The sequence below is a fragment of the Chroicocephalus ridibundus genome, chromosome 2 (genome assembly GCF_963924245.1).
Source record: "Chroicocephalus ridibundus chromosome 2, bChrRid1.1, whole genome shotgun sequence".
Classification (NCBI taxonomy): domain Eukaryota; kingdom Metazoa; phylum Chordata; class Aves; order Charadriiformes; family Laridae; genus Chroicocephalus; species Chroicocephalus ridibundus.
In genome coordinates this window covers 6,155,149-6,170,095 of record NC_086285.1, presented here as the reverse complement: position 1 = coordinate 6,170,095, position 14,947 = coordinate 6,155,149, and the positions used below count along the sequence as shown (strand labels likewise).

The 14,947-nt window shown below is 47.7% G+C and overlaps 1 protein-coding gene across 2 annotated transcripts in view; it reads left to right on the top strand.

Moving 5' to 3' along the window:
• Positions 1–14,408, top strand: part of XIRP1 (xin actin binding repeat containing 1) — a 37,384-nt gene extending 22,976 nt beyond the window's left edge. For both annotated transcript variants that reach the window (XM_063324337.1, XM_063324339.1), the window contains 3 exons: positions 2,185–2,348; positions 4,107–4,160; positions 5,793–14,408. In XM_063324337.1, the coding sequence (XP_063180407.1) occupies positions 2,185–2,348; positions 4,107–4,160; positions 5,793–13,436 (7,862 nt within the window). In that variant the 3' untranslated portion in view covers positions 13,437–14,408. The remainder of the gene's footprint in view (positions 1–2,184; positions 2,349–4,106; positions 4,161–5,792) is intronic.
• Positions 14,409–14,947: the final 539 nt, after the last annotated feature.

Genomic DNA, 14,947 nt, shown 5'->3' with positions numbered 1-14,947 from the left:
GCTATCAGCAACAGCTCCTGTAAAATCAGCGTCTCAGTGATGCCTTGACCCTCTCCTCCCCATTTCCAGGGTGCTTAATCTCAAAAAAAACAGGGATCTAGTCAAAGTCTGCGGTCTTTTGAGCAGAGTGGGGAAAAACTGACGCAATCAGAGGGTGGTTTGTCTTGTAGCCTCGCAGCCTGTCTTAAGATACACCAAATCTGCCCCAGCAATGCCACTGTCTCCACTGGCTGTAGATGAAGAATTCACTTTGACTCAGTATTTAGGCTGCGGAAAGCAGAAATCAGGGAGAGAGGTCCTATATTTACACAGTGACTTAGCAAAAAAAGCAGTAAGGAAATATCGTGTTCTGTTTCCTCCCCTGGTGTCCCAGTGACCTCTGGCAGAGCTGGGCAGCTAAACCTGTGTTGCATCCAGCTGCTTCCTCGTGTATCCAGCCTTGGTTCTGCATCGAAATGCCTGTGCGTCTTCGGGAGCAGCTGGAACCAAGGACAAAAGAAAACCTTGGGGTTTGGCACCTTCCAGCAAAACACTGACCAGTGTCTGACAAGCTCACTGGCATCCCTCTGCTCTTATCTCAATGGCTTTTTGGTGCATATTTGTCCCCTTAGGAACTGGTATTTCACTTGAAGCACCAGCTCCAGGAATTCTGCTAGTGTATGACATTATTTGTTGTTGCTTTAAAATAAAAACAGAGTAAATCACCTTCAGTGTTCTAGGAAAAAACTTGAAAATCTGAACTCACAACAAAAAAGAAAAGAGTCATTAAGTTTGGTATTTACAAAATCTTATGATTTGGGGACTGAGATTTGAGGGCAAAGAATGCTAGAATTGCTGCAGTGCTTCTACTGTGCACATATTAAAAAGTACATCAGCCCTTTTCTGGCTGTGCAATAGCTGGATTTGTGGAGAGAGAGCCCATTGTTCAAACAGAAAGCATTGCAAATACCGCACTAAATCCGAATGCAGCAGTGCAAGCCTGCAGATAAAAGGAGAACCTTCTCGTGGTTTTACAGCAGTAACAGAGAAATTACAGCCCTGACTAACCTGGAGGACTGAGATGCTTCATATAGATGTAAAGCTCTACGTATGTCTGTGGTGGGAGGTGGAGATGGCCATCCTGTTGACACCTAGCAGATTAATGCAAAAAGAAATTCCTTAGCTAGGTTTTGGAGTTGCCTCTTTCTTTAAAAAATGAACCCATCTACTTTAAAGTCATTAGCTTTGACATGAACCTCCCTCCGGGCATGGGGACACAGCTCTCATCCTCAGGGGATGAGGGGATCTTTAGGGGGATGAGGACCAAGAGGGAGGGAGCACAGCAGGTGGGAGTGAGCGAGCATGGCCTGAGCATCATCCGAAAATGTGTGGCCGCTCCAACCATCCAGTCCCTCTGTGCACCCCTCAGGAAGCTTGGCTAATAGATCACCTCCTCCCAGCATAGCCATTTCTCCATGAACCAGATAGGGACGTCCTCAGCTCTAGGCATCTCCATGGGAGACATCTGAACAAAGGTAGGAGGAACACTGAGTATCTTGAATATCTCAGCAATGCTATGCTGGACCCCAGTGGGGCCCCCATGGCAGCTCGAAATATCAAATCTCTCAACTAAGAGCAGGGTTCAGTCCTCTGACTGTGCCAAAGAGCACAGTCCTTGAGCAAGTCTCGTAACTTCTTCATCTCTTAGTTCTCTGAAACGAGTTCCCAGGGGAGACGTAAAGATAAATGAGCGTAATAATTGCTTGTGAGGCATGTTGATGGGAGAGCGATGTGGCCATGGAGAAAAAACAGTGGGAATTGGTTCAAATTGAACATGCGTAGCTCCTTCACATCCTCTGCCTCACTCCTGTTCACTGATGGCTTTGTCTGGGGATGCGGGCATGGATGCAGGCTCTGTGCCCTGCCAGCAGGACGGTGGCATCAGGTCACTGCCCGCTGTGTTACTCTCATGCAGGCTCAAAATCCGTTTCAGCCATGAAGGAGGTGGAAACATCCACGTTTTCTCCCTAAACCAAAAGGGTGTGATGTCAAGTTTTGGGGGTCCAGGGTGGAGGCTGCCAGGGGGATCGATGTGCAGACAGTGGGGTGCCCAGCAGAGCCCTCGATGAGTGATGCCCATGCTCCAGGGCTGTACCCTCACGTCTATGGCACACAGCTCACCGTGCACCTCTGTCCCTCTTTCAGATGAGAGGACGCGGTCATTTTTAGACGTATCAGACAACACTAGCTGCATACTTCGCCAAGGACGAGGGAGGTCCTCTGCGCCCTCCGTGAAGGCGCTGTCGGCTCTCTATCTCTCCCAGACAGCTGCCGCTGCTGCTGCTTACGCCGGCAGCCCCACACAGCCGGTAAGCACTGCGTGTTGCCATCCTCCCCCAACGGCATCCAAAAAATGTCCCGTCCCAGCAAGTGGCTGTAAGAGGGTGAGAGAGAACATGTCTGGTTTGGTGAACCTGGAGGAGAAACGTGGCGTTTTGCTTGCCCAAAAATGACCAGCTTTCCCTTGCCATTTGCAAATATTGTATAAACGTGATCAGAGGTGCTGATATGAATGCACATCATAGAATCATACAACCATTTAGGTTGGAAAAGACCTTTAAGATCATCGAGTCCAACTGTTAACCTAACGCTGTCAATTTCATCACTAAACCATGTCCCTAAGTGCCAGTATGATGCATACACCACATACGCACGCGTGTACACACATTATATTCACACACATATCCCACACACACACGCCTCCATCTGCTACCCCATACAAACTGTTTATTCACACATAAGATTTCCACTTTATTTGCATCTCTATATTTACACGCTCACATCCGTGGAGGAAATATTCAGCACACAGCAACACGTACCTCTCTGTGCTATACCCATGCCAACACACACATGTATGCATGTCCATATATGTCACAGTCAGGCATATACGGCACAGTCAGGGAGTGCACCCTCCCTGTGTCCCTCCATTTATAGCCCTGGGTCTGGGAGCCAGGGGTTTAATCACCCACCCCAGGCTGATTGTTGGGTCACAGGATAATTCAGATTATAAGGGTTATGAGGCATTGAGCTATATTTTTCCCATTTCCCCAACTCCACTGGTGATCCAAGAGTGACACGGGATGTGATTTCACATCTGGACCTTTCCTGCAGGCGCGTTCATGCTCCTTCCCACGCTCAGTCTTTTGCTGGGTCTCTGCTCAGAGATGCGGTCTCTCTCGTCTGTATCAGGGCCCTGTGCTGGAGGAGCCCAGCCTGAAGAAGCCCAAGCTGATAATAAATAAGTTGAGACTGTAATTGGAAAATTATGACCAGTTACCTGCAATGAAGCCGGTTTTGATTCCTGTAAAGGCTGCCCTGCTGCTCCATGCTCCGTGCTCCCACGTGTGTCACCTCGCACTGGGGATGCGCAAGAATTTAAAAGACAGGCAGACATAGTGCTTAGAGATATGGTTTAGTGATGGTTTTTGTCAGAGTTATGTTGATGGTTGGACTAGAAGATCTGAAAGGTCCCTTCCAACCTAGGCGATTCCATGATTCTTTAAGAACCGTGTGTCCTGCTCAGCAATGTGTGGTGGGCCATACTGTTTGCTGAGAAATGCTTCTTCACCAGAAATGTCCCTTCACCAGAATCTGTAGTAATTGAAATCTTCTAATTAATCTGCACCGCAATAAGGTGTTCTGGTTGGGAAAAAATAGAAAACTGAGATTAAAAAAAGAAAAGCAACCTCAAAACAATGAATTTGACAATCCATAATACAATTACAAATATAGATCCATTTCATTTTAAAAATATTTAATTATAAACAAAAATATAAGCTGTATCAAACTTTGGAGAAATCAGTGCCTGTTTTCTTTTTCCCCCAACTCTAAACAAATGTGTTTGGAGTTTCAGGACTGAGAGTTTTGGAAAAAAAAAATATTTCTGATCAACCTGGAATGAGATTTTTTTTTCCAGCTGTACAGAACTGCCATAGAACAAAAAACCCTCACTTGTAATGGTTTTCAGTTCTCTAGTTGGTACAGATAGATAGATAGATAGACAGATATACACAGATAATGTGTCTTCCTATGCAGTTTGATGTCATTTCTCCCTGTGCCTTTTCCAGAGTACTGTGAAGGACAACTCCGCTCGCCCTCCCCACAGCCAGAAAAGAAGCAAGGTAAGAAATGTTAAGGATAAGCGCGGTTATCTAACCAAATATTTGTGGACTGTGGTGGAGTGTGATTTAGATACCCACATGCGGCAGTGAGGAGTGCTTTCATACTGAGTATAGCTATCAGCTGCTCAGTCGCCCTTCCCCGCGTTCAGCAGTTCTTCACAGATTCAAAAAAAAACCTTATTTTTAAAAGTGCATTCAAAGTATGTTGGCTCATGTGAAAGATTTGCATTTTACACTCGCTGCAAACTACGCTGATTTTGGTATTCTGCTTCTTTTTTTTTTTTTCTTTTCTTGTACTAATGTTCAATACTTATTTTTAGCCAGAACAATCTGTGTGCAACAGAGTGAAATAACACCGCGCGCCATTGCTTTGAGCAACAACTAATAATATTCCAGGCATAACTCTACAGACGTAACTCCACAGGCATGCCAAGGGTCAGCAGATCTGTTTACTGAAAGGAAAGCCACCAGGATTACAGTCTCTTTTAGATAACGATTACAGGCCTCGGCTACCTTGCCCTTGGATAAACGCCAAGCCAGCGCAGGTCGCAGGTATTCCGTTCAGCGCTCGGCGCTCAGGCTTCCCAAGCTAAGGGAAAAAAAAATGCAGAAAGTGAGGTTCAAGGGTAGGCTAAGCAACCATAGTCCACCCCATCACGACTGCACCCTCCCTTCGCTTCTGTACCAATGCTGCTCTGAATTTGAGCTGAGCTCAGGCCGGCTGAGTCTAAACAGGTCTAGCTTTCGCTGGCCCCCAGCTATGGCTGTACCCTGACCTCTGGTCCCTCAGCCTTGCTTTGTCCTCCTAGCGGAGCGCAGAATTTAGCCTGCTAATTCCAGCAGTTTGTAAACCTTAGTTACCCTGGCGCCCGTACAAGTCTGCAAGTCAAAAGAGTTTTATTTACGTCTCCGATTGTATAACGGTTCATTATTCTTATGCAAATGATAGCATGGGGTACACGTGTGAGTCCAACAGAAGAAACCATCAGTCAGACAAATGTCGTCCCCCAGGCCCTCACTCCTGCGCAGCCCATGGTGCTACCAAAAGCCCATCATGCTAGCTGCCCTCCCAAAAACAGGCTGTCCTCATCAGCTCAGTTTGACACTTTTGTTTAGTTCCCTCTCCTCATTTTCTTCTTGAGATCTTTCTACATATTGCTCCTTGGCTTTGTCCTACACCCATATCCTACATTCCCAGACTCTCTGCAGGTCCTTACACTGCCCTGGACTCTTGGCAGCAAGAGGGAGAAGTTAACTTTTAACTCGCTACTCTAAGATAGCCTTCTTCATGTTATTCTTGTGGTCACTGCTGACACAATCCAAATGGGGCATCTCTGTTACGCTGTAGCTGGACTGAATCCTGGGGACTGTAGACTAACCAACACCATGCCTGGATTTGAGACATGCTTTAGAGAGCGTTGCTGTTGAACCAGAGCTAACCCCATGCCTGGAGTGTGTGCAGTGGTGTGACGCTTTGGAGTGCTGTGAGCTACTGAACCAAAGGTATGAAGCTCAATAGGTGCATGGATTTCCCTTGTTTGGCTGGCTTTTTCCTTTGCCATTCTCACTACTAATGGCCATGGGGTTAGGGGGTAAGAGGTGATGCTGACTTTTAAAACTGTTTCCCTAAAGATGGCAGAGGCTCAAAAATCATCTACAGTTGCAATCACGAAAATGGAAGACGACTTACCTCCCCCTCCTGCCCTTGGCTCAGTCCAGGTCATTGCTCCAGGGAACCAGGATCCCAATCCACTCCCTGTGCCTCCTCCAAAGCAAGCCTTCTCCAAGTTCTACCAGCAGCGTCAAGTGAACGAGCTAAAAAGGCTCTACAGACACATGCATCCTGAGCTCAGGAAGAACTTGGAAGAAGCTGTGACTGAGGACCTGGCAGAAATGCTTAATACTGAAGATCCCAATGCACAGGCATCTGTGAACCTGGACAAAGTTCTTCCAGGAGAGGTTCAATCCATGCGCTGGATCTTTGAAAACTGGGCACTTGACTCCATTGGGGACCATCAAGCCACAAAGAAGCTGGCAGAAGAAGAGGTCATTCCCGGTGGGGACGTGAAAAATACTTCCCTGCGTTTTGAAAGCCAGTCAATCAATGGGGACAGTCTGTCAACATCAGCCAAAGTATCAGACACAGACCTTGCCAGAGGGGATGTGCATACTGCCCGGTGGCTGTTTGAAACCCAACCACTAGACTCATTAAACAAACTGTATTCGGATGAAACCGAAATGCAGGAGGCAGTTCTCAAGGATCCCGTCCAGGGAGGTGATGTGCAAGGTGCCAGACAGCTCTTTGAAGCGCAGTCCTTGGATGCTATAGGGCGCTGCTGCTCAGTGGAGGAGAAGAGCATCCTGCAACTCAAGTCAGAAATCCAGGAGCTAAAAGGCGATGTTAAGAAGACTATCAGGCTCTTCCAAACAGAGCCCCTCTGTGCCATCAGAGATAAAACTGGGAACATCCATGAAATCAAGTCCGTCTGCCGAGAAGAAATTCAGAGCAATGCAGTCAGAACAGCTCGCTGGCTGTTTGAGACTCAGCCCCTGGATACCATCAACAAGGACACTTCCAAAGTGCAAATAATCCGTGGGATTTCATTGGAAGAAATTGGAAGGCCAGATGTCAGTGGAGCAAGGTGGATATTTGAAACTCAGCCTCTGGATGCCATTAGAGAAATCACCGTTGAAGAACAGGATTTCAAGGCTTCAACAGATTTTGTCACAGGGGCAGATGTCAGTAAACAGAGAATGCTCTTTGAGACACAGACTCTTGATTCTCTGAAAGGAGAAGCTTCAGAAAGCGTTGTAGCCAAAGAACAAGTCGTTGGAGGTGATGTGAAATCTACACTCTGGCTATTTGAAACCCAGCCAATGGAAACCCTGAAAGACAATTTTGAGGTGGGACGTTTAAAGAAAGTAGAGCTCTCAGCAGAGGAGAAGGGCGATGTGAAGCAAAGAAAACATGTGTTTGAGACCTGTTCCTTTGGCAGCATCTCCAAGGCATTTGAGGAAGAAATTCCAGCCACCAGCATGAAAGAGGTAGTGAAAGGGGATGTGAAGTCTTTCAAGACCCTGTTTGAGACTCTCCCCTTAGACAGCATCAAGCAGGCTGATGCTGAGCCCGTCACCAAAGAAGAGGAGAAGATTCCAGCTGGCAACGTTAAAGCCAACCAAATCTTGTTTGAGACAACACCTCTATATGCCATCAAGGATAGCTTTGGCAATTTCCATGAAGTCACCTCTGTAAGCAGAGAGCAAATCATCAGTGGTGATGTCAAGAACTACAAATGGATGTTTGAAACCAGGCCCCTGGACCAGTTTGATGAAAGCACCAAGAAAGTGGATATAATACGGGGGATCACAAAACAAGAGGTGGTGGCTGGTGATGTCAGAACAGCCAAGTGGCTCTTTGAAACACAGCCCATGGACGTCATTCATCACCAAGCCATGCAAGGTGAAGGGCAGCCCTCAGTGAAGCGGGAGATCTCCCAGCGGGGGGATGTGAAGACTTGCAGGTGGCTTTTTGAGACCCAGCCCATCCACACCCTGTATGAGAAGGCTGAAAAGAAGCAGGAGGAGGATGGCATTGTGCCCCAAGCCGATGTGAAGTCATACACATGGATGTTTGAGACCCAGCCCCTGGACTCCCTGAAAGGCCAGGAGGAGCAGTATTTACAAGTCAGTAAGGCATACACTCAGGAGGAATTACAGGGAGTTGATGTTAAAACTGTCCGGCACCTATTTGAGACTGAAACCTTGGGTAGCGGTGTTGTCAGTGAAGCTGACCGAAAGAAAACCGTGCGGTACTCCAGTCGTGTGGAAATACAGTCTGGGGAAGTGTCAAGAGTGAAGGAGTTCTTTGAAGCTAAGCCCTTGGATACAGTCACCAAACCAACAACCCAGAAGAATGATGGGACAATTGAAGCCGGATCCGTGCACAAGTTCACTTGGCTCTTTGAGAACTACCCCATGGACTCCCTGAAGGACAGCTCTGAGGGCATCCAGGAAATCCCTCCAGAGAAGGATATCAAGGGGGCAGATGTTGGAGGCAAAAGGTTCGTATTTGAGACCTATTCCCTTGATCAAATCCATGACAAAGTGGACGAGACAGAGCTCCAGAAGATCCAGAAAGACACCATAAGCAAAGCTAATGTCAAGTCCTGCACAATGCTCTTTGAGAGCCAACCCTTATATGCTATCCAGGACAAAGAGGGGGGATACCATGAGGTCACCTCGGTGCAGAAAGAAGAAATCATGAAAGGTGATGTGAAAGGTGCCCGGTGGTTGTTTGAAACTAAGCCCCTGGATCAGATCAAGAAGGAAGAAGAAGTGTTTGTGATCAGGGCTGTGACCCAAGAGGACATCAAGAAAGGAGACGTCCAGGCTGCCCGGTGGAGGTTTGAGACAGAGCCTCTTGACTCCTTCTCAGAGGGAAAGATGTCTGTGCCCAGAACAGTAGATGATGTGCAGAAGGGAGATGTTCAGTCCAACAAGCAGCTCTTTGAGTCCCAGCAAGTGGGTCAGAAGAAGTACGTGAGGATGGTCAGTGTCAGTGATGTTCAGCGGGGTGATGTAAGGACATCCACTTGGCTTTTTGAAAACCAGCCTGTGGACTCCCTGTATGGGGATGCAGAGAGAAGCTCATCTATCAGTACAGTGCAGAGAGAGGACAGACAAAAAGGGGATGTAAAACGCTGCACCTGGTTGTTTGAAACCCAGCCAATGGACACCCTTAAGGACTCAGAGGTGACATCCAATGTTGGGGCCCAAGAAGTGATCCCTCGTGCAGATGTGAAAAGTACAACGTGGCTCTTCGAGAGCACACCCTTGGATAAATTTAGTGCTTCTGAAGGTAGTATAGAAACAGAACTGAAAGAAAGGACCATGAAGGAGACTTTAGAGACTCTCTGCACTTACCAGGCTATTCAGCATGATGGGATCCTCATTGAAGCCAATGATATGGAGAGTGTGAAGATGGTGAAGTACCAGCTCAGCAGCCCAGGTGCTCCAGAGATCCTGAAAGAGGAGATTGTGGGAGGCCACTTGCAAAGGATCATGCTGCAGCTCCTGCACAGAACCAACGTGGAAGCACAGAGTGTGCTGGTGGAGGAAGACAGAGAGGGCAAGATCAAAGTAAGCCCATTGCAGCTATTGGACCAGAGTGAAGCTATTAAAGGCAAAGAGGACTTGAGTGGAAATGTAGCTAAGGCTTTACAGGGTCTCCTCAGTCAAGACGCTTCCATCAAAAAGGGGATGGTCTTACAAGAAACAAAGTCAGGATCAGTGAAGATGACTCTCTACTCCCTCCTGTTCCATTCTGCCCAGCAGAAAGTTGTCAAGGGGGATGTGAAGTCAACGATAGGTAACCTGTTGGCTTCTTCTCAGGAGCAGAAAGCAACAGCAACTGTTAAGCGTGAGGACAACGAGAAGGGAAATGTCCAGCTTTTCGCAAGCTGCATTGAGAAGGGAGATCTAGACTATCTGAAGAATCTCCAGCAGGAGTCGGAGATACAGTCCCTCATCTCTTCCCAAGCAGAGCAGGGGGCAGACGAGAGTGCTCCACGGGTTGTCCAGGGGGCTAAGATACATATCTTACCAAATAAAGAACAAATAGAGAAAGTAATTGCAGAGGGTGAGCCAGGGGCTATGGCGGGAGCAAAAAAGGTGTTCGCATGTGAAAGCGTGGGCAAAGAGGGTGCATTAGAGAGAGAGGCTGTGCATGCAGCAGGTGTGACAAGCGCCACTGTGCAATGTCTTGGGAAACCCCTGCCCACAGTGATGGGAAAGGAAGAAATGCTGTCAGGGGGGCTTAAAGTGACTACAAAGTCAATTCAAAGGGTTGCAGATGTCAGCAAGAAGGCAGAGAAAGAAGCAGCATCCTCTGCCTGTTTGAAGGAACCCATAACTATGATGCAAGGCATATCTCCAACCCAAAAGATGGCTCAGAGGGAAGAAGTCGATGGGAAACAGCAGAGTTTGGGGATGGCAGAAGCCAGTCAGAGGCAGCCAGAAGAAAAGGCCCTCGGGAGTGATCTTCAGGCTGCAATGCAAAGCCTGAGGCTAGCAACAGCAGAGGCAAAAAACATTCAACATCATGTCCAGAGCAAGCTACAGAGAAACAAGGAGGAGGTCCACGTGGCCTGCAGGCAGCAAACAGTCAGCACACAGGGCACAGTGACCCTTCAATCAACTGTACACCAACAAGACACTTCATCCACCAGGCAGGAGAGCACCAGCACTGCCGTCAGGACCACCACCTCTAGAGTCCAGGAGGCATCCAAGACCCACACAAGCGTGTCTCAGAAGAGCATAGCATCACACAAAAAGGTCAGTGCTTCAGAGGAAGTACAGGGAGGACAACTATTGAGCCAGGAAAGCCAAGTTGTGCCTAGTAGAGATGTTAGCATTAAAGATGGCCTTTATACTGCCACACCCGTGAAAACCTATATAAACCCTTTTGTTGAGTCTGATTACAAAGAGCAATCAGTGCAAGAAGAAAGTGATGTTATTGTCAGAGGGGATGTACAGACAGCTATCAGAGCACTGCAAAGTGCCGCCACAGAACAGCGCCTGGTAGAAAAGGAGGATGTTGTCCGTGGTAATTTAAAAGCCACACTTCAGTCGCTGGAAAAGTCTAACGTTAATGTCTCCAGAGGGGATTTTAAAGCCGCTATGATATACAGAAATGCAGGGCAGTCCTATTCTGTGTGTAAAAAGAAAAATGAGACTCAAGTCGTTAGTAACAAGACAGCTGTAGTGGCTCCAGGGTCGCAGGCTGATAATGACTTTCCTCCTCCTCCCTCAGTTGCTGTGATGAAAGCAGAGCATTGCCCACCCTCAACTAAAGCAACAAGAGAAGGTGCCCTTCCACTACCAACCAGCAAAGATGAAGCCCCAGGATGTTCTGCACCACTCCAGACCCCTCCTCCTGCCCTCCCTTCTCTGTCCTGCAAACCCAGTGATCAGAGTCCTGCAGAGAAGCCCAGGACTCCTCCAAAACCAGAAATTACTGCTCCACCCAGGAAAAAACCAGTTCCTCCTCCAAAACCTGAGCACCTCTTACACGAAGCACAATCCGCTTCTGCAAATAACAGCACAAGCAGATCAACCAAACCCGTCCCTCCACCTGTGCCTCCGAAACCTCCAGGCCTGAAGGAGATGAGCAAGCCAAAGCCTCCCCTCACGGAGCTGGGATTAAGCTGCATGGAAGTATGTGAACAATCAGGCCATGAGGAGGTTCAAGCAAAATGCTGCACTTTGGAGACATCTGTGAACAAGCCTGTCACAGTTCAAGGTGTGATCCCCGAGAGAAAGATGCCAAAAAAGACTGCCAAAACCCCTCTTCAAATGGCAGAGGAAAGGTACAAGGCAAGCAAAGCAGGGCAAGGAAAGGTAGAATCAGACAGTGCTAAGACTTCAAAGCCAATAGAAAATGGAGTGGTTAGTTTTCAAGTCGAGCAGGGAATGATGAGCGGGAAAGCAGCAGCTCTAAGGAGGTGCACTGGTGAGGTGGTTCAGAGCCATATAGACCTGTGCCAAGATGAGAATGGGTGCTCTTCAGTATCACCTCCAACCTGTCCTGGTAATGTGCCAGGACAGACTGAGCCAAACCTCTCCCATGGGGGCCACATCACTCCTCCAAAAAAGGGAGATGACATTGCACAAAATGCCTCATCCAAGGTGGAAAGAGAAAGTGTGTCTAATTCTTATGGATCGTGGAATAGTCAGAGAGTCATACAGCAGGTGAATGAAATGAAGCAGATGTGTCATTCAACGTCCTTCCATCAGCAGTCAATGAACTCCTTTGAGGAGCAACAACAGGCTAATAGTGGGCAATTGAAATGTCCCGATGGAGAGGCAGAGACACTTGATCAGGAGAAGCCAGCAGTTGTTATGAGAGAAAAACCCAAGAGAGAAACAGAAGATGAGCGTCGGAAGAGGCTGTCAGTACACAAAGAGGAGATCATGAAAGGCAATGTCAAGGAGGCTATGGAGATCTTTGAGAACCTCAGGAGACAGGAAGAGCTGCAAGAGATCTTGACTCGAGTGAAGGAGTTTGAAGAGGAGACAAGCAAAGTGGACGTGAAAGCTCTGAAGAGCTTCTTTGAGAAGGTTCCTGACTGGGTTGTTCGTCAGAAGGCCCACCAGGCCAAGCAACAGGATAGGGCTGAGACACTGGCAAAGGAGGACACTGACAGTGTCTCCTCAGTGGAGTTGGCTTTTGGGGACCTGGAGCGAGCAAGTGCTGAGATCATCCACCTGAAGGAGCAGACACTTGCCCGGCTCCTGGACATTGAGGAGGCCATCAAGAAGGCTCTTTATTCTGTCTCTAGTCTCAAGTCTGAGTCAGACATCGCTGGGCTCTCAGGGCTGTTCAAGGAGTCTCTAGGGAACACCCAAAGCTCAGTAAGCAGCAGCAATATCCGTAAAATCAGCATTGTCTCAAGCAAAGCCAAGCAGGAGGGAACCACACCAGAGGCAGGGGAGGCAGCATCTGGAGGGGGTGCAAAGGTGGCAGAAAAAAACGAGGTAACCAAGGCAGAGCTTGGTGTCCCCCGCCTCATTCAATCTCGTGGCAGCTCTCCCTCCTCACCTTCCTTCATCTCCATCGAGTCTGCTGCCAGGAAACCATCAGAATCACCCAAGACAGCACATTCCCCCTGGGACGCCCCTTCACCAGACTGTCTTGACACTTCAGGAAAGAGGGATGCTTTTGCTCAGGACAGCTTTAGCTCCTTTAACCATCCACCAGCAGGTGAGAAGAGACCAGAGCCTACCCAAACAAAAGCTGGGCTAAGCTCGATGAAGCAGCACACCCTTGGCAATGCCAACCATCAGATCAGTGAGAAAGAGAGGTGCCCTCTAGACACCTCCAAAGGCAGCTGCCACTGTGGGGTGAAAGGAAGCTTTTCAGACTACTCCTCCCTGAATGCACCCAGCCCACAAAATCCACGGAGGCAGAAAAGCATCTTGGAGCTGCAGACAGGGCCCGATGGGTCCAAGCTCTATGGAGCCACCCGGACTGTCATGGAGCAGTACGAGGAAATGGACCAGTTTGGAAACAAGATCATCACTTCGTCCACCACAGTCACCAAGCAATCTGAGACGCAAACATCTTCCACATGTGATGTGGTCTCTCATCCCCAGTATGGCTCACCTGTGTTTCAGGGCTACTTGAAGAGGCCAGGTGAAGACTTCCACACCAATGGCAGTTTTCAGGAGCCAGGAGTGGTCTTTGTAACCTTTGGCAACTCCAAGCCAAAGAAATAGGAGATTCTGGAGAGCAAGAGAGAACTGTGTGAGACAAAAAAGTCCACAATAAAAAAAATAACCTGGTTTATCCACATTATACACAGGGATTCATCTACACCCAAAGGACTTCTCAGGGCCATCGTCTGGGTGTTTGCCTACAGACAGGACAAATGCAACCTGCCTTGACACTGAAGGAGAGCAGCCCTCACCTGGCCAACCCAACAGACTTGGTGCTGCACCACAACCCTGACACCGTTAGAAGCACAAGGGAAAAATCCATCCCTGGGCACCTTAGAGTAGCTTCTTCCCCCTAGAGTGTTTTGGGGAGGGGTTGGGGTGTTATATAGGGCTTCTCTGAACTAATGCAGAAGAACAGGTAGGATCAATTAAAGAACCAACCAATCTGGTCACTGTCAAACACCTTCATGCTACCTTCTTTTTCTAATTTCAATACAGATTTCCAAGAAGGGCATCCTAACAACACATATACACGCATGCTCATATTGATGGGTGGGTTGGATAGGTTTTCTCTTAGCCGTTAACAAAAGAGAAGGAAAAAAAAATCTCAAATTGCTGTCACTATTGGGGTTGGGAGAGGTATTTGTCAGTTTATTTTTCAGTTCCTGGAAAGTACTCGATGCTACTGAAAATTGTCAAGCCAAGACCTGCAGCTATTATCAGTGCCGTTCCCCCAAAGAAAGATGCTATGAAAGATTCTCTACTTGAGTCAGAATGGTTACTGCTTTCCTTTCTTTATTTTTAGAATTGTAATTTATTATTCAATATATACAAAAACCTTATTTTAGATTTTCCATGCTTTCATACATGTTTCCTGTTTAAATTCATTTTGAGACTTTGTAAAGCAATTTTCTTTTTATTATGAATTTGTTTTGTACATTCTCAACTCAATATTTTAGATATTTTGTGGCTTTTTTTTTTTTTTAACTTCTATTGCTGCGTTCTGAAGGTAAACATTACCTCTAAAAATACTTTGGTCTGGTTGAGTGTCTTTTGTTGAGTGCTTGTTTCCCTTGAAAGCACCTAGAAATCATCTCTCAATGAACCAGTTGAAACACATATTGAGAGCACTCTAAATCACTGGAGGGATTTAGTCTACATCTTCTTTACAATGTGAGTGGATTATCAGCCCTGTGGCAAGCAACATTCATACTCTTGTCTGAAAACTGAGTCGACTCCAGGGCGATGTATAACACCCAATCCAGGACCCTGCGTAGGTCCGTGGAAACTGGGTAGGATGTGTACACCAAGAAAGGTGTGAACACTTTCCTGCACCCGTTTCCTCCACGTGAGATGGCAGGGGAGGTGTTGTGCCTCCACAAGCCCTACACAGAGGGGCAGTTGGTGAACCAGCCATTACTCAGTGCTGTGCCTCAACTCACATCACAGGTTGACCTCAGTTTGGGGGTGAGGCGAATGAGCAAGGAGTTTGCTCCAGGTGTGGGAGAAGGCGAAGAGCCTGCGGAGTGACTGGATGGTTTCTCAGGGAGCTGTGTCCTACAGCCTGCTCA